The sequence below is a fragment of the Perca flavescens genome, chromosome 13 (genome assembly GCF_004354835.1).
Source record: "Perca flavescens isolate YP-PL-M2 chromosome 13, PFLA_1.0, whole genome shotgun sequence".
In the NCBI taxonomy this organism is placed as follows: Eukaryota; Metazoa; Chordata; class Actinopteri; order Perciformes; family Percidae; genus Perca; species Perca flavescens.
The window spans coordinates 9,473,059-9,500,972 of NC_041343.1; the positions used below are offsets into that span (position 1 = coordinate 9,473,059).

The following is a 27,914-nucleotide window of genomic DNA, read 5'->3' on the forward strand; positions in this document are numbered from 1 at the left end:
AGACCAAAGGGCTTTCTGAAATTGTTGTGTCTTCAGCTTGAGGGCAATCAGGAAAGAATCTAAGCCTCCCGGTGACATTCACGGCAAAAACAGCAGTCATAGCAGCAGGAGGAACAAGGCTTGGTTTAGGCCAGCATCTGTCTGATCAGGCTTGTCGGAGGTACTGGAGACAACAGGGTTCTTTATCCACCTCCATCACACAGGAACAGCAGAAGAGTAGGGCAGATACCGTTATCCGTTTATGGCCCAAGATAAGTCTGCCTCAATCGGATCACTGACCCTCCACTGACACTCTCCACCCCCAATACCAACCCTCTGTAATAGGAGGTTGCCAGGCGAGTCCCACATCACTCTTAAGTAATCCTAATAGACGCCATTAGCATGTCTGCGGTTATTGCTGCAGTTTTCCAATGTCCATGCCAACTGTACATATCACGGGCATCATTAGCCACCACCGGAGAGGCTCCGAGTCTGACCCGGTCTGCAGGGTCAGAAAGAATGCCACAACAAAGCACCAGTAAAGCTGTAGGGGATATCAAGTGGAGGGGATAGAGGGAGAGTGAGCTCAAAGTGTCATAGTTGGCGACGACATTAGATAAGGCTAAGCTACCAGAGGATTATAGAGGGAGATGTAAAATGCTGTCGGCTAATTGGGCTTTATTTTTAATATTTCAGAGAGTTCATTAGAGACTAAATTGGTTGAGGATTTCAGCTCAGGCTGTAGACTAAGAGTCTGTTTGGAATAGGGCTGCAACTAACGATTATTTTAATAATCGATTAATCTGTCGATTATTTTTTCGATTAATCGATCAATCGGATAAAAAAAACAAAAGCATTGATTTACATCAACTCAATACATACATACTTGTTTTAGTTAATAGTTGTGTAAAGGTAAGTAACCCAAATAGCAGATACAGACAAGACAAGACAGACAGACAGACACACACTTCATTAAATTATTACCATCATTGTAGTAAGTGCAAGTTAAGTTCATTTATACACCACACACTAATATATTTGTCAACAATAACTGATATGGGACAAAGCACATAATATATACATGACAACAGATTGAAAAATAAATGGGCCAAAAAAAGCGAGTGAATCAAACCGTGTCTTTAGTCTTGCAAACTATACCACCCCTGCTTTAATACGGTTATTACCGAGCTAACGGTAGCTTGTCATGCTAGTCAGCTGGATAACGAGTAAACAGCAGCACCAGAAGAGCTACTGGAGGGACGGTACGTTCCTCCCTTCAGAACGGAACAGAAGTAGGATAGTGTAGTGACTTTACCCTGCTGTTGAACTCCCTTCCTCCTCATTAAGGACTCCAACATGTTTAGGGTTAGAATTTCAGTTATGTTACATGGTTGCATTTCACAGTTATTGCCTAACTGTAAGCCTAGTTATCTTACATTCTCTGACTATTCTGAAAGTCGAAATCCCAGTGTTTTAGTGTCTTGCCAAGAAAGTAGCTCCGTGAAATTGGTAATAAAACATAGTTGTTGTTTTTTTTACTCCGTAACCTTTGGCAAGACCCAATAACCCAAAAGATGGAGTTATATTCTCCAAAATGACTAAGCAGTGAGTGTTTGTGAAGCCCTGACAAAGCAGTCAACGCCCGGAGGCTTGCTTTGTTAAGAGCTTTGCTGGGGTGGGACTGAGGCTGAGGCGAGCGGTCAATGCACGGCACTTTGCCATGACCCTCCTCAGTTTATCAACTCGCACCACTTCTCCAGGCCTCAGTGTGTGGGTGTGTTTTTTCTGTGTGCGTGTGGCGTACTGGAGATCGAGCGACGCTTAGAATGGGGCCCTTTTGTAACCTCTTAACCCTCTGGTCCTGTTTGCTGCCATTGTTGGCCACAGTGAATGGTATCTCCATGCCTTGAAAAGTAACCAGATGACATTCTTCCTGTTGTTCAAAAGGGCCCAGGGTTGTGTTGTGAAAGGATAGGCGAAAACTGTGACCTTCAGTGGCTAATCTCTGGCATGTCATTCGGTGCCTGTTTGAAGCGAATGCAGACCTTTCTCACTGATTGCAACGTACCAAGTCAAACAAGGCAAAAAAAAAAAAAAAAAAAAAAAACTATTAGGTTTTCAACAGTTACACTCGGAAAACAGTCAAGTTAGTTTTAAAAAAAAAAAAAAAAATTGTATGTAACCTCCACTATAAAGGAACCAGAGAGTGTTTTGTAGCGGCTGAACTGAATCGTTATTCCAGACAGGCAGTGTGTCTGACACCTACATTGTCCAAACAGTCTCTCCAGCCTGTGACTGAGCCCTCTGTACACAGACCTGTGGCATCAGCAGCCCCTCTGTACTGCATGCCGAAATACCGCCGCTGCTGTGAAAGCAGTGGGGATGAAATGCACTTAGTGAGACAGTAAACATCGGTGCAGCTCTCAAACTAGCTTACGTTGTTTATGTCTCCTCTCTGGTGTATTTGCTGTCTTCAGCTGGCCGCTTTTTCTGGAATGTGCAGAAATGCAATTGTCGCTCTGCGGGGGGTTGGGGGGGTGATGCTGGCTGTAATCACAGTTCATAGTTCAACTCTGTAGTTGGACTCAGTTGAGCAGCAATAGGACAGGAGTCGCATTATTCTCCTGAGCTAGAAGCCCACACTTGACAATACTGTTTGTGTGCATTGATATGATCGTAACAGGGTTTTTATTATGAAGATTGTTGGTCACACAGTAGGAGCGTGTCCCCCCCCCCCCCCCACACACATTAATAGGTTTAAAAGTCGCTATTTAAACTTTGAGCCACAACGTTTCTGCCAACACACAAAGATTAACAGCCTTCACAGCATCATACGGTGTTGCTACACAGTTGTAGAGCTTTATCTAACGTCGTGACTCTCAAAACCCCCTTAAACAGATGCTTTTAGTCTACACTGAGAACGAGTCTTTACCATTAATGTGTTCAAGGGGATTTGCTTTTCAGCACGTTAGAATACGCTTTACTGGCATCGAGCTGTCTTTGTGCCTGTCTAAATGATCTCTGAGAGCAGGTCTTTGGGTGAGAACAACATTTTCTCCCTGCCTCTTGTCAATAGCACTCCTGCTTCCTGTCTTCACACTGTGCCACCTGTATGGGGTTAAGATTGGGATCAGACCTCTTGCAGCAGTCTGTTGTCTTGGGCCCCTTTTTCAGGAGCCGGTTGTGCCGGGGACCGACGTGAAAAAGAAAAGCTGTCAAAAGTTTTCACGGGCCTCTTTTGTCAGACATCTTTCAGCGATAAATGATTGGCATATCTCCTGCCATTTCCCCCTTTTGTTTGCGACCGCACATAATGGAAATTGACCATTATGCGTGACGTGTTTGCAACCTGCGTGCGCGTGGAAGTGCGCGCACGTGAAAATGCGAGGTTGTTTACAAAGGAAGCATTGAATCAGAAAAGGAAAATGACAACTTTTATCTTGCCACTGCACAACCATTTTGCATTAGTCAGAAAAATATCCCCTGAAGTAGTGTAACATCCGCAGAACGTGATTGAGATAGAGAGGGAGACGGGGTGGGGGCAGAGGAAGAAGGGTGGGCCACAATTTGAAAGGCATACTTGAAAGTGCTCGTGTGTCAAGAGTCCTGAGGCAGGTCATGTTGCTGTGTGACAGAGAAGCATTCGTCTTGCTCTGTATCTGACGTCCCAGGGTGTTGCCTGCGCTGCCAGTAGCCCCCTCACCCCATCGAGGGACCAGGTGCTGCTTCGATCTGCTCTGGCATGGAAAGACAGCGGATACGCTGGTGGTGGGTTTCACGGTTATTAGGATAAAAATTGCAGATGTCACCAACGGCTCTCTCGCTGTATACATCTCAGCCGCGTGTGTACGTATACTGTAAAGTTTGCAGTTCTAGACCCAAAACAAAGAGATATTTCATCATTACGGTGAATTTGGATGGTGCACTGCCCGATGGATAGTTTGTTGGTGGGAGACGCGGCTCATTTAGTCTACTTTTGTGTCGAGCGCCATTGTACTCTTGTCCTGTGCTGTTTAGCGAGCCTCGCGGCCCTGACAGATTGCCATCCCGATGGGGAGATTTACCCAGCCAGCACTGCCAATGGCACTGACACCATCATTAGGCTTTGATCAGCTGCAGTCTGCAAGGGGAAGAAGAGAGAGTAATATTCTTGATCTAATTACTAGGAGACATTTCAGGCAGTGTAATGTGTGATTTAACCTCTTGTCTGAGGCTATAAAAGGAAGCTGGGTTAATCTTCCTGGCAACCTCTTTTTCCACGCAGGGGAGAGTGCCTTTTTAAATTTCCTTTTCCCATGAAGCTTGTGAAAGAACCAGCACGCCAGTGCGACATGCTAACACACCGCGGCCGACTTTCTACGTGAAATCTCTCAAGGCAAGAGTTCTCTGACCTTTGAATGTTAGCAACAGCTGGTTCGCAGGAACTCGTGTGCTATGTGCATTTGGAGAATTGCAAGTAGAACCAAAAAGCTGTCCTTTTGACTTCCGTGTGCTCCCTCCAAATGGATTGTTTTTGCAGCCCCCTTTGTGTGTCTCTCTGTCTCATTCTTTCTCTTTTTCTTTCTCTCCCTCACCATCACCACCCACACACTGCAGCATGATGAGTGCAGGAGGCTTGATTGAGCAAATAGATTGTAAGCGCAATCGAGAGGTTTGGGTTAATCAGTCAAACATAGTTAAACAATTCTTTGGACACGAAGGGATTAGTCTTGCCTGCGTTGAGCTCATCAGAGCCCATTCTCCCCAGCGCTGGCCGGGCTTTTAGGGCCAAGGGCCACGGCCTCTCTGGCTCCATGGAGAACCACACACGCACCCCTCAGCATGCTCCATTGCCTCTGAATGCCCCACCACTCTTCTCTCCCTTTGTTGCAGAGTACAATTGGAATGATGGATTAGCAAATTAAATGCAGACCTTTCTATTCATGGCCACCCTTGCTCAAAGTCTCATTCACGGGATCTATCACACACCTACTTTAAAATGGGCACCATGTTCACTTCATGTCCTTAAATTCCTTCAGAAAAGTGTGTATTTTGCCCTTTAACGCATTCTTAAAAACCAAAGCCCCTCAACAATAAAGGCTTTTTTTGCAGGATGACTTCCTGTACATTTTCTTCCCCTTTTATTGGAGTGCTGGTCACACTGATAGGAAATGGTCCTGATATGATGATGTGTTGGCAAGCTCCAAGTGCACAGGTGCAGCCTGGCTGAGCCTGCTCTAAATTACCTGTGTCATTGTCTCCTCCATGTTCCTGAGAGCAGAGCGCCGACCTGCCCGACCCACGTTCCCTTTTAGAAACCCGTGATCCTCTTTGTGGTGCCCTTTTTACTTTTTCAAATACCATTCTATTTCTTCCCCAAGTTTGAGGTTTTATTTTCAGTTCTTGTTCACTCACTTATATTACTTGGTATTGTATAGTGCTGGGCAGTATGACCAAAAATTTGCATCCCAGTATTTTTTTAAGATTCTGGTTTATAGTGGCTTATTTTACTGTCAGTATTCACTACTGTCAGAATATTAAAAAAAAAACATTTCAATGTCATGATGTTTACTAAACGTTTTGATTACTAAAGGGTAGAGATGTTCCGATACCGATACCAGTATCGGTATCGGCTCCGATACTGCCTAAAACGATTGTATCGGTATCGGGAAGTACTGGAGTTTATGCACCGATCCGATACCACGTAATAAAGCCCTAAAGAAAATCTACATTAAAGTAGTTTATTTATGTTCTTTTTCCGTTATAACTGACTGTCAAACTGGAGAATAAAAGAAAGTTCTACGGCATTCATTGTTTGTGTTTGTTCATGTTTCTGAGCCAGACAGACAACAAAGATAGAATTTATATCACATCCATACAGGGATAGTAGTATACAGCTGTTAAAACATAATAAAATATATGACACTCTGGTATCGGATCGGTACTCGGTATCGGCCGATACGCAAGTTCAAGTATCGGAATCGGTATCGGGAAGCGAAAAAGTGGTATCGGGCCATCTCTACTAAAGGGTTTGCTCGGCTCCACAACATTATACAATAATGTTATATGAAGGAGAATGCATGAAACAGTTACAGAATCTAAACAAAAAATGTATTGTGCAAAATACAAAGTAGTAAAATAAACTTAAATTAAATAAATTCGCATAACTTTAACGTGCTTCCTTTTACAAAACAAAGTAGTTGTGAGATTGCTGTTTAAGCACTACCTTGACTACCGGTAATGTTAGGTTGTTGTAGAAAAGTGGGCGGAGCTCCGCTGTCAGCTTGCTTCGGTGTTTGAATAATGTTAGTGGTTTGGCGGAAGTATTTCGGCAAGGCATCTTAAATCTTAAATGTTTTAATCATTTCTCTGAACCCGTTTTTCTCGACTGTCTGTAGCGGGACTGTAGGTGGATTGTTATTGCGTTCATTGGGTTGCTCCGCTGCATGCTTGAGGTGACAGGTCTTAACGTTAGCACGGCCAAGTGAAGCCTTCTTTTTCGACTGTATTAAGCGGGACCATGTCTTTGGCTAGGTTCGACAGTGATAGAGTTTGTGATCTCGATCCACAGTTTGCTTTTCCTGTCGTAGGGAGTTCCTCTAGCAAACGCGTCTTTGAAGTGACATTTGGCTCGACTTTTCTTTTGCTTTCCTGTGTTATCTGCTGATGTGGATGGCGCTGACCTTAACTTCATACGTTCTTGATATTCCAAGACGTGCTTGCGGCTAAGGTGGTGGAGCAAATTGCTCGCGACAACTTTAGCCCGACACGACTACACTTGCATAAAATGGTTGTTTGGTCGATGTTGGATTTTTTTGAAACCAATAAAACTCCAAACAGACACAAGTTATTCTGTGTCATCATGTTCTACTAGTTCTGCAGCTTCGATTTTGGAACTTTCAACGTCTATCCTATCCATCTTCACTGTAACGTAACACCAGAGCACTACTGTTTAACCGCACCATGCCTCGCAGTCGCACCATGTGTGTTTTAGAAGCGCAACATTGAAAAGGGTCCCATCTGAAACGGTGTCACGCGGCGCTGCGTAGTGCTCCGAACGTTGTGTAATCAAATACACCAGTATGGCGGTATATTAAAATTCATTTCATAACAAAAATATACACCGGTGTTAGGTGTGAATCGGTATACCGGCCCAGCACTAGTATTGTATAGTAATAGCTACTATGAAGTTTACATTTATTTGATGTGCTACTTTGTTCTACCACTGTTTTAACCCACAGCACTTCGTTGCTTCTGGCGATGCTATCTTTGAATCTTAATGTCACATTCGCAAAAACCTCTGCTCGGCTGTTGTAACTGCGGTGAGGTTAGGTTGTTGATCAACAGAAAAATAGCCAGCTACTATTTTAATAGGCTAACTGATTATTTGTTCAAGCTGCACAAAACAAACTGGTTGCAGCTTCTTAACTGTTGCTTTTCTCTGGCTTATTTGGTATTACTTTTTGAATTTTGGAGTGTTGGCCGGCTGTTGTGACTGCGGTGAGGTATGTTCAATCCATCAATATCGAGTATTTATCTTCTAACGTTAATCATATAGTGGTATTTTCTTAACATTGTGAAATCTTATGTTTGGAATTATGGAGAACTTGTGATAGATTTTGATATGAGAGGAATAAGTTTTGGTCAATGTTACATTATGATTGTGTTGACCAGCCCTATATACTGTGTATATATATATATATATATATATATATATATATATATATATATTCAGCATCCATGTTACAAAGGACTTAGGTTATCTTACTGGTTTCCCTTCAGTGCAGCCCAAGTTTGATTCTGTATTTCAAAGTTCAGTTTTTAAGCCCAGGTTTCCATTTTTTTTGTGTCTGTTTCCCACCAAGCAAATAACACAGGCCCCTGCTCTCTCTCTCTCTCTCTCTCTCTCTCTCTCTCTCTCTCCCCCCCCTTTTCCTTTTCCCTATTCCCTCTTCCAGTGGAGTGTATGTGTGTGTGGGGGGGGATTGCTGTGCTCTGTAGAGACCCCAATTAGCAGGACCAGCAGGCCTCCTGAAGGTCACTCCCAGAGCTTTGGTGTGAGAACAGAGGAGGTCTGGGCCGGGCAGCAGCAGCTCTGAGAGTGACGGGGCTGAGACTCTCAGCCGGACCCAGGAGTTCTAACACAATAACCACACTTTCTTAAAAGCAACAGCAGTTTGCATATTCTCCATTTTTTGCATTGCAGAGTGTTGGCAAAAAGTGGCTCAGGATTTTTGCTAAAGGTCAAGTGTTCTCGGCGGACTGTCTTAGAAGACTGGCCATATCTGAGGGATCCATTTGTCATTAGCTCCAAAGTCCCCTACTTCATCAGCCCGTGTCGGGTGTCTGCTATCTCGGCCTGATTGATGGCTCTGTCCTTATTGCAGGGAACGAGGGTCGATGGCAAAAAATCTGCTGCTGGGTGCATTAATGCTGTGCTCAATGGCGTAGACCTTTGAGCATGCCTCATCGGTCTTGAATCATTGGACGGCCGCAGGAGATCTGTATGAGTGGGCATAATGCAAGAAAGCAAGAGTGAGTGAGCGATAGGAAAAGGAGTTTTATCATCTGGGCTAACTATTACTCATATGACTCTATCTCACTGGTACAGGCCAGAAGAAGAGATGGAATATTTTAAGCTAATCTTTCGTTGATATTTAACCATGAACTATTTGATCAAAGAATAAGTAACCAAGATAACAAATCTGACCAGGCATTTGATGCTAGCTTTTGGTATTTAAGAGTTTTCGATACGCATTTGCAAAATGACCACCTTTTGGTCTGTATCTAAACATATTAAGGTTGAATATCCAGCCATTGTGAAATTCTGATTTTAATCTCAATCCGCCTAAACTGGTTGTCATAACTGGGGTCAGGGGCAAAATATGGATAAAAGCTAAATAGTAGGGCTGCAACTAACGATTATTTTAATAATCGATTAATCTGTCGATTTATTTTTTCGATTAATCGATGAATCGGATAAAAAAAACAAAAGCATTGATTTACATCAACTCAATACATACATACTTGTTGTTTTAGTTAATAGTTGTGTAAAGGTAAGTAACCCAAATAGCAGATACAGACACACACTTATTCGTTAAATTATTACCATCATTGTAGTAAGTGCAAGTTAAGGTCATTTATACACCACACACTAATATATTTGTCAACAATAACTGATATGGGACAAAGCACATAATATATACATGACAACAGATTGAAAAATGAATGGGCCAAAAAAGGCGAGTGAATAAAACCATGTCTTTAGTCTTGCAAACTATACCACCCCTGCTTTATTACTGTTATTACCGAGCTAACGCTAGCTTGTCATGCTAGTCAGCTGGATAACGAGTAAACAGCAGCACCAGAAGAGCTACTGGAGGGACGGTACGTTCCTCCCTTCAGAACGGAACAGAAGTAGGATAGTGTAGTGACTTTACCCTGCTGTTGAACTCCCTTCCTCTTCCTCAAGGACTCCAACAGGTTTAAGTTTTAGGTGCTGACTCATCACCGTGGTGCGCCCGTGCCATGCCGTGTCGCTTTTGCTTATCTTGCAATTAACACGTTTTTGATTTATTTAGTGTGAAATGCTCCCACACCTTGGATGACTTGGGTCGTACTGATTTCTCTGCCTCCGCCGAGTGTTTCAGAACAATGTTACGGGTCTTTCCGGTCTCTCTCCGTATTTCCTCTACCCCCGCTCTGCTCTTTTTTTCTTTTCTTTCGCTCCACGCTGCTCCGTTCCGCGCTCAACTCAATTTCTTTTTTTTATCTCCGCGACTAGGTGGCGTTATAGTTGCGCGATAATTAAATTCGTGGCCAACTTTTTTAGTTATCAAATTTTATTGATTTTATCGATTCGTTGTTGCAGCCCTACTAAATAGTTTTGACATCCCAACATTTTAGCGCTAATGAGCTGCTAAATCAGTAATTGCATAATCATGAATAGTGCTGAAGTTGTTGTGTGACATTTGGTTTGTTTGCTTTGGTATTGTAGTTGTTTTTGTATATTAAACCAGTACCTGTGTAGGAGTAAAAATCTTTGTGCCATGACAACACCAGTACACACCAACAGTATGTGTAGGCTCACAGTCCGACAGGCAGACAGACGGAGGGCCCTGCAAGCCTGGGAGGGCCAGATGTTCCCATGCAGGCACAGAGGTGCGATGTTTGCCATGCCGGGCCTGTGTTTGCCTGGCTCTCCACAGAGTCACCAGCTGGCTGCCCAGTGCCCTGAGCCAGTGTCTGCTGGGGGAAAGAACTGGGGGGGCGGAGATGAAGGAGAGACCACAAATGTCTTGTGTGTTTCTCCAAGGGGAAAAGGAGCGCATCTCACACAGCCCTGTCGGGTTGGAAAAAGATGTCTCTTATTCCTCAGCTGGTCTGTAGGTGCGAGGGGGACTTGTTTGGTTTTGCTGGAGGCCAGACTGAATGTCAGAGCTGCCATGGAGGCAGCTGACCTTACCAACCTCGCGTGGACACAGGATGGAGAACGATCAGCTTTTATCGAACATGTACACAGCAGGGTTTGGAATCGGCGAGTAGGTATTTGTTTTTGACTTGTGTGGCGGCAGCAGAATAGATATATATTTAAGTATATGTATTTCCACCATTTCTGTGGATCACACCAGTTCAGAGAAAACACCCACCCGACCTGCATCTCAGTAATCCACTCTTTTCTCAATTCTTAATTCTCTAAATTCTCTTAATCTTTTCCTTGGGCCTGCATTAAACAGTTATGCATAAAATTAGAAAACTAATGCCACAGAAGTGTCATTAACTAACAATAACCCATTCAACTGTACATAAAATAACACACAGTTAAAGATGAAGCTGGTTTACTTAAATTCATCAGTGTTCATGAATGATTAAGTATCCCAGAGTTATTACAGTATCTAAATTCTTAATTGATGGTCATTTTACAGATGTAGACACCGCTCACGCTTTCATTATATGTCACAAGTCTGAGTTAAGACATGAAGGTGTTTAAACCAACAGTATGTAGGCTAAGCAGCGTGTCCCCAATAAATAAGACTAATGGTAAACAAGATGGTTTTTAATGCAGAATAATAAAAGGTTGAATTTTTTGAGTGAGTCCTCCTGCAGAGTTGGACCAGGCATAAAGTCTAATTAGGTTTTTTTTTTCCTTTTGTGTTTGTGAGTTGGTATACATGCAGCAGCTCATATGGGAGAGAGGCCAGTTAGTGTAATGGCAAAGTGGATAAATCTCTCACAGCAGGCCTGTGTAACACTGGAAGCTGTTTTTGTGCGTTAAGCCCTTTTAGGATGATTTGTGAGAGTCAGCGCTTGCACAATTCTGCCTAGCAGAGCTGCTCTGACCCCCCTCTTAAATCAGCCTAGCTGCGCTGGCAAACAGGCCAGGGCTGATTAGTGCTGGGTCAATAATATGGGTCTGGGTGTGACAAACACACACATGCTTAACTTTTTTCTCTGTTAAACACAGCGTACATGTCGATAAGAAGACACTGGAAATACCAGAGAAGGTCATTATTCCTGCAGGGGAAAAAAATCACTGGTGTATATGGTTTGCCTGTGGAATTTCCTGTGTGTGTGTGTATGTGTGTGTGTGAGAGTGTGAGTGAGAGATGGGGGAGCAGCTGCATTGATTTGGTTTTGTTTGCTGAGTACTCTGAGCAGAAATGTAAGCCGTGGGAACACCTGGAGAGAGGGGAAAATGAGAGAAGAGGAGGTGGTGGTGTCAGCTCTGCTATTGGCTCTGTACCAAGCAAACACACACACACACACACACACACCTGATGTGTGAGGGCAGCCTGGGATCCCAATCAGCAGCACTTAACAAAGCTTTCCCCTTTCTCCCTTTAATCGCAGGCTCAATTTGTCACTGGGGTGTCCAATTTCTGATAAGCGCTTTGACTGAGAGAGGCGAGGTGGGTGTGGGGAAGAACATAAAATGGATGCACCTGCTAACAAATGAAATCAAACCACTCCATCTTCATTTCCCCCTTTCTCCGCCAGCTGGAACAATGCTGCCGCGCTCTAGCTCTCAGCACACTGAGTTATTTCCCACTAACTAACCAGGGAAAAGGCCTGGCCGACTTACAGTCAAATAGTTAGGACAAGAAGTCTGCTTTTAAACCTCTGTTGGGCAACTGGGCTCATTTCTATTTCAGACCTGAAAGAAATTAAATGTAGAAGGCTAATTGCATTATTTCCTCTTAGCCACAGTGTATTTCCAGCTTTAAATTGGCTGTCAGAAGAACAAGGCTCTTGTCATTTTTGTTTACAGGGCAGGTCATGTAGTTCATGTTGGATACATATTTCTTTGTACGTTATAAATCTGCAGTAGATCAGTTCAACGCAGGCTCATCTGTTTGTTTAGGTTTCTTCACCCTGCCTGTTCCACAACTATGCGATTTTATAACTAAGCGTTCACACGAGCGAGCAACTTGGAAAAACCAGCTGCCTAAAGTCTGACAATCTATCGCTGCACATACCTAGTAGATTAACGGTAGCCTGGTATCTGTATGTCTGTGTTGTTCTAACCATGCCATCCTAGTCCTGTACCCAACCCCACAGTCTGGCATCTGACACAGCAGCATGTGACTCAGCACATTGTTGTCTGGTGTGATATGGGGATATGTGAAGATAACACCGATGCGGCGGCACCACCGAGGAGATGAAAGGGAGCAGTGTCGCGCTCATATGTGTGAGCGACGTCTCGGAGTTGTGTGATCTGATGGCAGAAGGCTGAAGTTTCTCCAGAGGGAACAGAATCTTATCCGTGGTGTTTGCTTGCATTCCTGTGCTTCTCAGTGTTTCTCAACTGTTGTCGTCTTGAACATCCAGTACACCAAGCTAGTGTAGTGTGGCTCTAGGGACGGCAATGTCGGTCCTTTGGACCATCGTTGCTCAGTCCACAACTATTTTGTCAAGAAATTTTGCACAGGCATTGCTGTAGATTTTGGTGATCTCTTGATCATTTCCTCTAGCACCATTAGCGGGTAAACGTTTCTCTTATCCGGTGAAATATTTCAACATTTACTTGATAGATTGGCACAAACTTTTGTTCAGATATTGATGTGTCCTAATGGCTTGACTAATGTGTCCTAATGATTCCCTGACTTGCTCTAGCGTCACCAGCTGTTTCACTGACATTTGGTACAGAAATTATTAGTAGCACAATCATTGGGTCCCAATTGGAATCTGCCAAATATTTTGGTTTATGATCAGATACCTGCAAAGGTAATGGCACTCCTCTCAGCCTCTGCTGTGCTGCTAACTAGCAAATGTTAGCATGCTTACATGCTAAACTAGAATGGTGAACATGGCAAACCTGCTAAACATTCCAAACATTTTAAAAACAACAGATTTGAGCCTAAGTGCAACATTGGCATGGTAGCACTGTTATTGTGAGCATGTTAGCTTGCTGATGTTAGCATTTTGTTGAGCTACAGACTCACTTTGTTGACATTTGCTTCCAAGTCCAACTACCTAGTCAAAGTGTTTTAATTGCAATGCTGAGTAAAACAGGCCCAGTCTCAGGATTTTAGAATAAGCTCTGATTAATTTGACTCGTTTCATGCGCTAATCATTGATTACTGTGAGAGGTTTTAAGAGTAAATGTGAGCAAATCAAATCCAATCTCGAAAGCTGCTTCATGAGTTCTTTGCTTTCCTTTTCTTTTACTACATGTCGGATCTTTTTTTTTAAACTTTTTTTCTCTCTCTCCCTCAAGTGGTTTAAGACTGTCATGTCTGAGAGTAGGCTGGCTTACTCCTCACTGAGGCATGCCCAGCTTCTGGCTGCACTCTGGATGGATTTGCAGCAGATAAATAAATAACTAGGCTGGCACCCCTCACTTTGGATCCCCTCTGTTTTGGCAGGCCAGCCACACTGCATTTTCTATCAGGTGTAAACATGTCTGTCAAACGGCACAGCCAGGGGCCCCGGCATTTTGGCATTCATGACGCAATGCATGCGGCGCTGCCAGCCCTTTCTGTCTGCCCTGTCTGACCTTGGCCAGGCTTGACATGACTGAGCACACTTAGCTCTACCTTCCACATTTGTAGAGCTCTTCGGGTAGGCAAGTAGGCTTAAGTGGCTGTTAGTGAAACTGACCCTGAGTTGGAGAATGGACCTTGGCTGGATGTCCCCGCAGTGCTGACGTGGGGGACGGGTAATGGCCGTTACATAGCTCTGATAAAGATAGCCAGGACACTTACTGCCCTATATCTTCTCATCCTCTCACCTCGCCGCCATTACTGCCATCTTCTCCACCATGAGGAGCAGTGGACATCATCCAAGAGGCTTCAAACCACTGATGTAAAGACAAGAGTGGATGTATGAGGTCGCTCTAAAAAGAAGATGCCCTAGGTACCTCGGAAATGCGTTTCCTTTTCTTAGTTTCATGCTACGCAGCTCCTCTAAGGGCAGGAGCGTTTTTCAGTGTGAAATCCAACTTTCCGTATCTGACACTTATGCACAGATTTAGCCAATCCAGCTGTGGACTATGCATTATTCCAGGAGCATGCTGTCTCTCTCCGCTCCATATCCACCATCTCACCTCAGGGAACTGTCACTTTTTCATCAGTTAGTTGCCGAGCATACATCCTCCCAAGTTGTTTCGCAGACCCCTCCCTCCCTCCCTCCCTCTAAAGAAGAGCAGATTCAAGTAGCTGTCTTCCTCTCTCCCACACTTACTGCAGCAGTTTCCTTGTTTGACAGTTGTATGTCTGACACCCACTGACTAGCAACTTGGAAACCACTATTTTACAGACTCTCAATTTGTGTGCGAGTTTTAAGTTTGGGTTGGTCTTCTTCTAGTTGTTTTCGCCGCCTCCCCTCACCATGCTGACCGCCTCCCACTCTCTCGCCCTTTCGCTTTTGGTGTGAGATAACAGTCCGGGTTGATGAGGGGGGTCTCTGCTGACTGAAAGAGCAAACAGCCCGTCCCAAACGCCTCGGGATGTGCTGGAGTCATCAGGATCCATTGTGTGAGGCTGTGAACCAGCCTGACAAAGCCTAACATGCCCGTGGCCCTCTGCTAGCACCAGAAATCCTTTTTTACCTCTGTTGTTTGTAAAAGCCTGATGGGTTAATGAAGGCCATGCCGATGGGTCATTTCTTCCTAATGTGCTCAAGAGGCAAGGCTCCCCCCCCCTTTCTTTTGACAGAATGCTCTGGCTTGGTATTCAAGGGTAAAAAGCTATTCTCTATTTCCTGTTTTTTTCTTTACCTCCTATTCAGAGACTCGGCTTGCAAAGAAAAGTAATTTCACTCTCTCTGTCCCTGAGAGAATCAACACAGTGAAGTTGCATTAAATTTCTCCTGCAACATTTGTTCTTGGCTCTATTTCAGACCCATAACCTTGGGGTAAACATGCAATTAGAATAACAGCAGCCTGCTTTCTCCTCCACTCTCCTTTCCTTCAGCCGTTAGCACAAGCAATGTACAACATGGTGTCTTGGTTCTACTAATTGCTTTTTGTTTTTAATTGGTACAGAAAAGCTGTTAATATTCAACCAGCAACCAAACTGGTTTCTCACCTTGTTTTCTTTTCCGTTTTATTGTTTTTCTCCTCCAATATTGTTGTAGGCGTCTCTTCTAATGAGCTTATTTTTGGTGCACAATCCTCGCGTTTCCTCATGCGTTACTGCTGGTGGGTGTTTTAATAGATGATTTCCTATGCAATTAGCCTGATGCAATTCCCAAATTTTGAACAAATGCAGATAGTTGATGAGAAGGATATTGATCAAAAGATTTGACGTAAAATGTAGTCAGCTGATCTAAACGGCCTCCGTCTGTCCTGTAACCTCCTTCCCTTCTTTTAACTCTTTTTACTTTCAGATGGCTTTCTTTTCTCCTTCCCCACCGCAGAATGAAAAGAAAATATAGGTCAGCTTTTATGGGAGCAATTTGACACATAACGCAAACCATGCGCATCACTTGATCAAGTCCTGCTTTGTCTGCTCGCCTTTATTTGTCTATAATGAAAGCCACACAGTTATTCGCACACTTTTATTACGGTTCTATAAGTAGCTGGCGGAGACTTGCCGAGTCACGGGGGCCCCCCTAATTCTCTGAGAACCCTGTCGTGTCTGTCTGCACGGGGCTGATAGTGTGAGACGCCTGGCTATACTCCACCAAAAGCCTGCCCAGCTGGCTCGGCCTGGCCTTCGCAGGCGCAACTCTGTTTCCACTCAGGACAGGAGGGGCTGTCTCTCTCTGTCACGAAGGCTACTAAGCCCTTAGGGTAGACACCTATTTGCCTGGATGTGTGGATGGCTGGAGAGACGAGCCCTAGCCAAGACCAGGCTAAACCCCCCCCCGCACGGTCACCAGAGGGTAATTAGGACTCAGCTGAAGCCACCAGCCGAGCCGGTCACGTGCCGACTACGACCTGAGGAGAAGCACCTCCGACTCTAGCAAGTTCAGTCTCTGTCTGGACTTGACAATCTATCAGGTGTACTCATCCTGCTCCTGATACAAATATAGGAAAAAAAAAAAAAAGCCTTTGTGGGGGTGGGTGCCTTTTGTAGAAAGCGCCAGTTGTTTGGCGTGTGATGTATATTTGAAGTCGCCGTGGCAGCGGTGCTAAGAGGCGAGTCAGTAGACGTCAGGCTTCTGTCTGTTGGGTTTCATCTCCTCCTGCTCTGTAAAGCAGATTGTCAGCTGGGGCATTACCATAGGCTGACCTTTGCCGCTGCACTCCCCACTGCACAGCTTTCTGACATTCAGGGGCGCTGTGGGGGAGGCAGGAAGAGGGCAGGCTGAAGGCCTGCTGGCTGTTTTTTGCCTGTAGTGCGTTGATGTGTGTTCTTATAACAAATCCACTGACAGTTCATGCTGCTGTTTCTTTCACCCCACATCATTTCAGTCTCTTGCCACCATTTGGTATTTAGTTTTTTCTCCACCCCAAACCTGCCTCTTGTCAAAGAGATGGCTGTAATCTTTGTATGAAATCTTGGCACCCTGATAAATGAGACGGAGCTGGAAATCTTGCCTGCTGACATGAAGGCGCTATGTACCTAAAATCCTTCCAAGGCAGAGGGAAAAGAATAACCTATCAGGCCAATTAAAGTTAATGCATGGTGACACGTTGAATCGAGGGCAGGGATTGCTGCCATATGGCGGTCCAGGCTGTAAATCAGAAAGCAGGGGAAAGGGTGGGGGCGGGGGGGATGCGAGTGGTGGGAGGCTGGGCAACAGAAAGGGTGACGCAGCATCAACTGCACAAAACACCCCCAAATCCTTATCAGACCTGTGGCAAGACTGCAGCTTCACCACCCACCCACCAGTCTTCCTCTCTCTCTAACCTTCCATCCCCACCCCCACGCCGCCGCCGCCGCCCTGCCCCTGCAGCACCCCAAGGTGCAACGCTCTCAGGTATCTGTGTAGAACTGGCAGCTTCATTAAGGCTTGTTTTTTTTCTCCTCTCGCTGGGAGGATTTAAATGAGCTGTCTTCCTGACCTTTTTGGAGCTCCTGCTTTTTTATAGCAGGTTGAGCCCCCCCCCCACCACCCTCAAACCCGTCCCCCGTCTTTCTCTCTTTCCACCTTTCTCTCTCGCTTTGTCACTCTTTCCTCCACTTGTCTCTTCTCCCTGCAGGGGGGAAGACACTTTCAAGCCATCACCCTGCGGCAGACAGGCATGCCAAGGTTATTCTGTGGGTAATTGCCTCTCTCTCGTAGGCGCTGTTTGTCAGCGCACACTTGCCGCCCTCTTCTGATGCCACGCAGCAAAAGGGGAGGCCACGGACTCTGTAGACTTAATTTGCTCCCTGACTGTTCTTCAGTGCTGATTAAGCAAGCATCTGTGGTGTTTTTGAATACAGCGGTAAGCCAAGTGGAGCATGGCAAACATTTTCCCGCTCTCTATTACATCAGGTTATTGCACAAAGTGGCAGGCATTTATTGGAGCTGTAGCCCGGTTTATTCATTTCTTTTCACCACATCCTGCGCCAGCTCCATTGCTTAATGTCCCCAAAATAAAGGCCTCTTCGAGGTCTGGAGGACTTCAGTATCGATCGGAGACTCACTAACTTGTCAGCGGCTGGGCCTCTCGAGTATGTTCTTTTGGATTGTACAGGAGTCATTAATTTCCCCCGCCACGGTCTGGTAGAGGCGGAGAGGTAAAACGCAGGTAGCAGGGTCCAACTAGCTGACTAACATGCAGGGCGAGTTGGAGGAGGGACTGAGTCGATTTAAAACCTGCCAGTCCCTCAGGCCCAGTCTGCCAATTTTTACTTCAGCTGTTTGATGTTTAATTGAAGTTGTTATTGGCATCAAATGTCACCTTACCTGATGCTCCAGGTGTGAATCCCTTTCTAATTGAAAGGTAACTATGTCTCCCTCAGCCCTGTGCCTCCGGGGATCGGCCAAAGAGTTCTATGTATTAGTCTGGACCCAGCCACTGTATCACCACGCACCATGTGCTGCCTTGCAGTTATGTCTGACTGCTGACCTCTCTCTCTCTCTCTCTCCCCCTTTCTCTCTGCAGTGTGAGGAGAAGTGTGTGTCCCATGTTGCATTAGTGTCTGTGTGAAATGCTGGCCTGTCTGCCAGGGCCAGGTGACCTCCCCCTTCAGCTTCTCCCCCACACGCAGATGAACACTGGACATCAGAAATGTAAGTATCTCGGGACACACACACCACCACACACACTATTAACTACCACCACCATCCCACACAACAAACCAAGCTGTTACAATCCTGCGGCCCGCCCCACGTCTGATGTCCATGCCAACCCTGGCCTGGTTCTCTTCTGCAGCTCTGTGTTAAAACCAAAAAGAGAGAGGGGAAAAAAAAAATGTTGTGCTCAAGGACCATAAATCTGTCTTCAAGGGAAATTAGGATGAACTGCGCCATTAATTTGCTGATGAACAGAGAACTGTCCCCTTCCCTCTCTCATCGCCCCCACAAGAGTGCGGTCCTGTGTGCGTACTAAAATGCTATCGCCACATTCATGTCTGAGATCTGACCATCTCGGATACTTTTCGCCATCAGGGAGAGTCAGTCACTGTCAGACTGGCAGATGGATTGCGGCTGAGTGGTTTTGCCCTGATGATCTTGTAATGAGAGTGAATTTAAGAAGCAATCTGCTGCCCCGGTTTAACAGCGGACTAGTCAGAGCTGGCCCAGTTAATTCAATGTGTTTGAATTTCACAACTTAACTGCTGACAAACTTGGACTGTTTACAGTGTGAGGGGCAGCATCTTACTGGCTCTCGTGATTAATGTATGACAAACGGATGAATGGAAATGCAACAGTGTTAAAAGCGTAATGATCATTTATCACTTTTTAGTAGGGGTGGGGGGAAAAAATCAAATCATATGTATCGTGATTTATATTGACAATTTTTAAAATCAATTATTTTTCCTAGAATCTATATATATATATATATATATATATATATATATATATATATATATATATATATATATATATATATATATATATATATATATATATAATTTTTTTTTTTTTTTTTTAACCAGTGATTGACCTAAATATGTTCTGTTTATACGGTACTGCCGACGGCGACTACATCATATCTGTTTCCAGCCAAACAGAGCGAAAGCAGAAAATGCTGAAAATCCATGTTATGTTCTTCTTTACAAATGAAAGAAATGTCAGACTGACTGACATGTGATGTGCATTCTTCTTAGAAAATAATCAGTTTTTAGAAATGTCTCATGATATATTGTCTCTAGAAGTGTGTTATTCAACTTTTGTTTTTGTTAAAGAAGGAAAAGAAAATCGCAATACTCGATACTATCGAATCGCAATACTTCTAGAATACAAAATCGACTTGGCACCCATGTATCATGAAAGAATCGAATCCGGACAAACTCATATCGTCCCAGCCCTACTTTTTAGGTACATTCAAATGTACATTTACCTTTTTGTAATAATGCATGTGTGGTCTCAATGATGCCTGCATATACTATACCATCAGTTTTTCTTTTTCTCCAACAGCAAGGTTTTTATATACTGTATGTACCCAAAAGATTAGTCACTTCCCAGACATTGATTATGGCCTTTCTAGTTGGTCAGCTTTATTTATTTGATCATAAAATCTCCTTTTCCTCCTGCCTGTTTCTCTCAGAGTAGAAACTCAGCTCCTGCATGACCCATTTCTGCAGCAGTTTTTTTTTTTTTTTTTTTTTGTAAAATGCTCCAGCTCATCAAGACTGTAATTTCAGAATCACAGTAATCAGCCAACCCCCAGGAGATCGGCAAGTGTGAAGGAGTCTGCTAAGTGCCAACGTCTGTTGCCTCACCCAGGCAGGCTGGTGACACAGTGCAGCCATCAGCTTCACCGTTTCTCTGCTCTTCCTTTATGTGACACAGTAAGACACATCAGAGCATGAGGCGCAACTGGAGTTCAATTTGTTTTTCCGCCCAACGCTGTAATCCATTTTCCCAACAGCACGAACGATCCTAGAAGTGTAATTTCAATCTTTTTTATTTTTTTCTCCTCGTCATTCTCTTATGATGCTTTTCCTTTTCATCCGCTCTTCAAAGTGTCATTAAGAGACTGGGTGTTGCATCAAAAGTCGTGGGGCAGTTTTTCATTTTAGACTGAATCCTTTTTTATTTTTTATTTTTTTTATTATTATTATTATATCAAAGTGCCGTAGGAAAAAGTCGCCTCTCTTGCTGCCTACTATCCAGCCCCTGTAGATCACCTTCTGGGTGTCCGCAGTTTGGGCCACCTGGTTGTGTTTTGAGTTCCCTCTCTACGCTGACACACACAGCTAAAAGCAGGCCTCAACTCTCACACTCTGCCATCTCCCTCCTGGCTGTTCACAGGACTCCTTGTCTCTGCAGAGTTGTTTACCCAGCATGGAGGATAATTTGATAGCTTAACATCATGAGATGTGTGCTTGGCTGCTTTTTAGGTGAAATTCATAGACTATAGTTGTCACTTGAAATCTTTATTCAATGCTCTGACATGTTTACACACACAAAAAAAAGCCTCAGATGGAGGTTTTACATAAATAACTCCAATTTGTGTTCCCATTTGTCTATGCTTGAGCTACTCCGTGCACTCTAATGCTGAGTCTTATGTTACAGAGACTTGTCCTTGCCCCTTTTCTTCCTCTTATCTTCACAAAAAGATTCCCCATGCTTGCCGTGCACTGCCTCCTCTCCTGCAGGTGGATCTGTGCACAGGAGAGTCATTTAAAAGTTAGGAGCTTTCAGGTTGCCGTCAGAGGCAAGGCCAGATCAGCTGCGCTATTTATCATCAGGGATCGACTGTTAAGAGATGGTGGCCTGTGAAATGTAAAGGCTGTCGGAGGAATAGATTAGGTACACAAAGAGACAGTGGGTCACAAAGAAAACTGCTCATCCTCCAGGGAGGATGACTCAAGTACCACCCAGTGGTCCTTGGTCTTTAGTTCTCCCAGGCAGAACAAACAGCTGGGCCACTTCGCTGATTTTCACATCGCAGATCAAAAAGCAACCATCTTTTCTTCTTCTAATTATTATATTTACATTTTTTTTTTCAAAGGTCTCGCGGTCTTGATCTATCGGCATGGGAAGCCCTGCTCTTTAAAATGTAAGCAGGCGGCCTCGTGTGGAAACCAAATTCACATGTCTAATTTGATGCCGAAGCTTCAGACCTAATTTCCTGCGCCTGTGTGAAAATTGCGTTTTACAGCAGCATGAGCCCCTGCCCCCTGCTGCTTAAACCGTGTTCAATAAAAACAGTAGTTTGAATAAAAGAAACCCTAATTAGTGCCTGCTGACTGTGCACTTGTGTTCCAGCTAGCTAGCTAGCAGCGGGGTAATTAACGCATGGCCAGACTGGCCTCTTTCCCCTGTTCCCTCCTTGGGAATGTGCTTAGTTAGAGATCTGAGAGATGATATGCTCGCAGCCACCAGCAGCCGCCTACAAACTTCACTCATATTCTAATTAACCCTCCCTTGATACTTAAAGCTGTTCATTTAATCCAGGTTTCAGGTTGAGGTTGAAATGCTAATACGCTACACTTGCTTACTAGAACCCATAATCAACAGCTGCCAGAACCCTTAAACTAACAGCAAGAGACCGATTCTATCCACTGTTTGGGGGGAAAACAATGCTAAACTGCAATCTACCGATTTCGCTACACATTTTACAGCAGTTCTGTTAAACCCTTCATTCTGATTTCCTTTTTTTATTTTTTTATTTTTATCTCAAAATGCCTGCCTAGGCTTTGTTAACAATGTATAATCCCTTTTCCAATTTAATGGATTGGTCAGTTTCCAGACATTGACATTGCTTTCTTTGCTACTTGCCTGAGTCTTACAACTAAGTATAAAACTCATTACACAAGTGCCAGTGGCAACGAAATAACTGTGCACAGTTACGTGCTCGCTGGAGATTTTCTTGCTATACTTCTCAATCTAAATGCGTGTGAAAGCTATATTTCTAACATTGTTTAATTTTCCTAAATACCATTATGACATTATACACACATTTATAATTATTTATCATTTCTTTCTGGTAATATATTAAATTCATTCAGCTCATGTCCACATTTAGGTATTTTCTGCCAAACAAAGCCTGGGCCACATTATTAAGACATTTCATATGGGTCTATCATGTGAACGGTTGGTATAAATAGGACTTAATTGTTACAGTCTGACCCGATTAGAAAACCTATACAGAAACCCAAACTTGCTGTCTCTGTTGAAGCTCTTTAAGTGTGACTGTTTTGATCAACCAGTGTTGCTTGTATTAATTCCCCCTTCTTTGCCCTTCCCCGTTGGCTCAGTATGTACCCTTCTATCCCCAAGCAGCTCGTCTGCTCCTCTCCGAACACGGAGCAAACCCTGAAAGATGATGCTGCACTTCAAGTGTACCTGTGGTCTTTAATATTCATCCACGCTGTCCACAATCCTGTTTTCATCCAGAAGAATCTTATTCCCATGAAAAAAAAAAAAAAAAAAAAAAAAGCTGTTGTATTCATTGCCACAGCTGATAGTACTCTCTTCATATCTACTTACAACCCATTACAGCTACATTGGCATATGTGTTTTGGACGACAGTTGCAGATCAAGGAGGCTGTGCCACAATCTCACAAGCTCTAGATGTGTCTGGTACACTAGTCTCGCAGCGCTGCGGAGGAAGGTCTGGCTAGTCCACACCGCATTCCGGGATGGAAGGAAAACGTGCTCTGGTTTATTGGCATTTCTTTAAACCAATCGCAATCGTTTTTTGGCAACGCTATGTGCGGGAAGGAGGTACGGTGCCTCTGCAAAAGAGCATCAGGAAGGAACTTTTTTTCCGGTGGAACATGTGAACGTAGGGAGGCGAGCTCTGGAATTAAAGTGGCTGTCGAGTGATGAGAATTTTACTAAAAACAAATATATATATATATATATATATATAATGTGTGTGATTGTCTGTTCTAGCTCGGAGGTTGTTTCCCAAATCAACAAGTGTTTAGAATGCTAACATAAAGAAAACGGAATGTGCGGGACATTTATCCGAAAATGAGGGACATCCGTCAGAAACATCCGGCGGCACCAGAACAATCCCGTAAATGAGACGTCGTCGATATAGACTACTTGAATACCGATAGCAAACAAGTTACATTTATCAAAGTGTAGTTGTATTGCCTAAAATGGTATGTATTGCATACTAAATGTAATCTGATGATGGAACTGCTTTTGTATTTATTTAGTCTGCTTCTATGTCACTATAGAAACAATAATTTCCAACCAGGTCATTAATCATCACCTGTGTTTGACAGGTGAAGTCCATCCTGTGTCTACGTGTTCATTTATCTGCGTTTGCTTACCCTGGCGTTGATTCAGCGACAGACATTTAGGCCTCAGTGATGGAGGGTGTCGAGCTCCAGCTCCTTGGCCCAGACCCCTGCATTAATGAGGCTGCCATCAGCAGGCTGAACGCTCGGTCACAGCAGCCCCCTGTGTGCCGCCCCATGCCGGCCTCGCACATCGCTGCCCATTGTTTCCTGTTCACAAATAAAGCGGGAATTAATTAGCCAGTTGGCACAACTCCTGGTGCCGCCGTGTCAGAGCTCGCAGTTCAGCTCTGTGCCATCATCCCTCAAGCCCAGTCAGCCTGCTGTGAGACGGAGAATACAGCCATGGCCACATGAAACCCCAGAGCTCTGCCAGAAATTCAGACATTTCAAATTATCGCTCACTCAATAACCGAGAGACGTAGCCTGTATGCCGTAATGACGATAACTATATTACCGAAAGTCCCCTGCTCCAAAAAAAATTAATCAATATCAATAGATTCAGCATATGTTTATGATGACTTTGTCAGAAATACTTAAATGTCATGCATGTTTTTGTCATATCAACTGATGATTATCATCAGAGTGGTTTTGCACAGATTGTAGTTTTCAATGCCGTACAACAGAACTGGTTTTACTACACTTTTTTTGTAGGGATTGATGTTAAACTAAAATCCAACAGTAGAATCTGAACTCCATGTGTATATTCTAAGTAAGGAGATGTATGTATATATGTATATAAGGAGAATATTACACATTGAGTTCAGATTCTACTGTTGGATTTTAGTAACGCAGCATGCACTGGTGTACTGTAGTAAAGGAAAGTAAATTAAATGTAGCTCAGTAACTAGTCAGACTAGTGATCCTTCTCATAGATCCGCTCCGCTCATGTCCATCAGTGCGAAAGCTGTGGTGTAAGTAGGTCAGACTGGCGAGGCGGAGGTGATGGGGACAGTGAGACTGAGAAAAGCAGGGAGAAATTGAGTCATTCTCTAAAACAATTAGCACTGACTTTTATTGCGTTGGTGAATAAAGTGGAAGTGAGCACACTTGCGTTAAATCCGAACACGTGATCAGGGCCATTAACGCGCACAGACACTGACCCGTTAACCAACACCTGCGTGATCCTGTCGCACATTTTTAAACCGACTCCTAAAGCATATATACCCTCGCGCTCACACATGCACAAACACGTAATCGTGTTCACATAGTCACTTCGGCATTGTTAAATTTAGCCACGGTGCTTAGCAGGTGTAACAAATGTCTGCGAGCTGAGGCCTGGGAGGTGTTCCCGCAGATCAGACGCGCTGCTGCTGCTGCTGCTGTGTCTGATTACTTGTCTGCTGTCATGGAGCTCTGCTCTCTGCGTCAATCTCTTTTCTTTCCTTCCTTCTTCCCAAAGCAGCCACAGGGGACCAACACTGCCTTGCTCATTCTTTGTTTAGTTTGTGATTCAGTAGCAAACAGAACCCCCCCCTCCCCCTCAGATGCATACTTATTGTTTGCCCGGATGCTGCGAAAAATTAAGGTCACTAAAAGCTCCTGACCTCAAAGTCACCGACACCGCCGCAAAATTTGATTTGAGACTCGGAATGTGTCCGCCGCAATAGTTCACCTGAGAAAGGGATTGGAAATCTCTCTTTCTCTGTTGTCATGAGACGGAATCTGCGAGGGTTTTAGGAGAACAACCGTGAGGTATGGAATATGAGCGCGCTGTCCAAATCCGGTTCCGCTCAGCTGCTCAGATTACAACTGATGTGCTCTTTTGTACTATATACACTTCTGCCTGGATGAAGTTGTCCCTCTCATTGTGCCTCTCTCCCCCCACCCTAATTCTCTTTTTCTTGCTTTCTGTCTCACCTCTGACCTGTCCTTTCCTCCGCCCCAGGGGACACCACACAAAGGATGAGATCCGCTCCGTTTCCAACCCCTGCAGAATTGGATGCATATGCTAAGAAGGTTGCCAACAACCCCCTCACCATCAAGATCTTCCCCAACAGCGTCAAGGTGCCGCAGCGAAACCACGTGCGCCGCACAGTCAACGGGCTGGATACGTCAGGCCAGCGCTACAGCCCTTACCCTTCCTCTCAGGCCAGTGCCAAGACAGGCCTCCTCGCCATCATCAAGGTGCCCACAGTCAAAGGCATCCTGAAAGATTTTGACGGAAGCCGGGCTCGCTTGCACCCTGAAGTCATCATGAACCCCCACACCGGACCCTACCAAGTGGCTTCGACCAGCACTTTAAACCACCACCCACCTCTGCCGAACCTTGCCCGGCTCCAGCAGAGCTTACCCCTCCAACCACAGGACCCACCTCAGACTCTACAGATGCCCCTCCCTCAGCAGCAGGGTCACACCCAGAGCCTCAGACACCCTCCCCCCATGGCCCAGCCCCCTCAGGGCCCACACAGACTACAGACTCTGTCTCAGCATCCAGCCCTTGGTCACCCACAGGGGCCAACTACCGTCATGCTTCAGCAGCAGCAGCACCTTCAGCAGCAGCCACCACCTGGCCTGCAGGTGAGCAGAAAGCTGCCGGATGGCGACGCACCGCCTAATGTTACCGTCTCTACCTCAACCATTCCACTCTCCATGGCTGCCGGGCTGCACCAGGGCCGCCAGGCTGACCTGAGCACCATTGTGCATCAGATCAACCAGTTCTGCCAAGCTCGGGCCCAATGTGCGGGCGCCACCTCCATGTGTGAGGGCCAGATCGCCAACCCCAGCCCCATCAGTCGCAACCTGCTTATCAGCGCCTGCTCCAGGGTGTCCATGCACAGCAACCCTGCCACCCCTGGCTTTCCCCCACCCAACTGCATTATTGGCTCTCAAGAGAAAGCCACCGCCCCGTTGGGAGCTCACCCGCCACACAGCGTGGCAATAATGAACCACTTGCCTTCCAGCCACACTGATCTCAAGCAGCAGCACCACCACATGCTGCACCAACAACAGAATCAGCAGCAGCAGCAACAACAGCTTCAGCATAACGCGCAGCAGCAGAAGATGCGCTCATGGAATCAGCACCAGTTGGCTCACGTACCCCACATTCAGAACGGTGGGAGCCACCTCTGCAAGCAGCCTTCCAGGGACTCCGCCTTCCATTTTAACGGCATGGGCTACCCTGCAGAGGTGTGTGTGGGTCAGCCTTACACACTGAAACCTCCCGTAGAGAGGCCCACCCCCTCTCCCCCTGTCAACAACGGCATGCCCGGCCCCATGGCCCACTACAGTAATGGTCACTACTTCCAGTCCCACATTTGGAACAGCAGCATCCTACCCACACCCAACAGTGACAGCTCCGGGTCTCAGGACATAGCCATGCCATTCCACGGTGCGGGCCCAGGGGGGTGCACCACACTAGACTGTGGGCCCCCTGGGGCTCCCCATTTCAGGCTAGGAACGAGCTCCTCCACCTCCTCCGCCCAGTCTAATCTGATGCAAACAGCAGATTACTTGGGTGGGGACTTCCAGACGCCCTACTTCCGCGATCAGAATCTAGGGTTGATGGGCAAGATGCACAGGCCTCCTCTGAGCAGGGTAGGTCCAGAGGTTGGGGATGGCAGAACCGCTCTCATCCAGCACCCAGGGTACAGATAAGCTATGGCCTTGTCTACACAACAGTTATCAAAACCCCTTTGTTTAGTCTTAAGGAAGGAAACACATGAATAAAACGTAATTGATAACTTAAACAAATGACCGCTAATGTTAAAGAGGGTAAATTAATATATTTATTGGAGTAACAGTAGGGTTTTTTTTTTTTTTTTTTTTTTTTTGGGTTCTTTTTGTTAAAAATAAATCTTGCAAGTGATCAATTGCTACTTTTTTTTGTTTTGTTAATGAGTGCTTTTTACCTGGCACTTTAGGGAACTTTTTTATGTGCGCGTGTATACACATCTGTACTGTGTCATTCCCTCCTTCCTCTACTGTATCTGTGTGCCTGGATCTGAACAGATCCTGTGTTATTTCTACTTCAGACCTATCAGTAGCAGTTTCTTATGCATGTAAGAAAGAAGAAGAACAGATAGATCCCTCACTGAAAAAAAACGTCAACATCTACTTATGGATGTTTTTCTTACAGGGTCATGTCAGGAACTCGGACTCAGACTAGTTTTAATTAGACAAGTGACTCATTTTAAATTAATTTTGGTGTTGTTGCTCCAATCTCATAGTAACTTCAAGATTAAACACAATCATTTGAGGACAGAAGAAAGT

The 27,914-nt window shown here is 44.9% G+C and overlaps 1 protein-coding gene across 3 annotated transcripts in view; it reads left to right on the forward strand.

Annotated features, from left to right (window-relative positions):
• fam222ba (family with sequence similarity 222 member Ba) overlaps nt 1-27,443 on the forward strand; it is a 31,360-nt gene extending 3,917 nt beyond the window's left edge. For all 3 annotated transcript variants that reach the window (XM_028594818.1, XM_028594820.1, XM_028594819.1), the window contains exons 2-3: nt 18,440-18,567; nt 25,591-27,443. In XM_028594818.1, the coding sequence (XP_028450619.1) occupies nt 18,486-18,567; nt 25,591-27,299 (1,791 nt within the window). In that variant the 5' untranslated portion in view covers nt 18,440-18,485 and the 3' untranslated portion in view covers nt 27,300-27,443. The remainder of the gene's footprint in view (nt 1-18,439; nt 18,568-25,590) is intronic.
• Nucleotides 27,444-27,914: the final 471 nt, after the last annotated feature.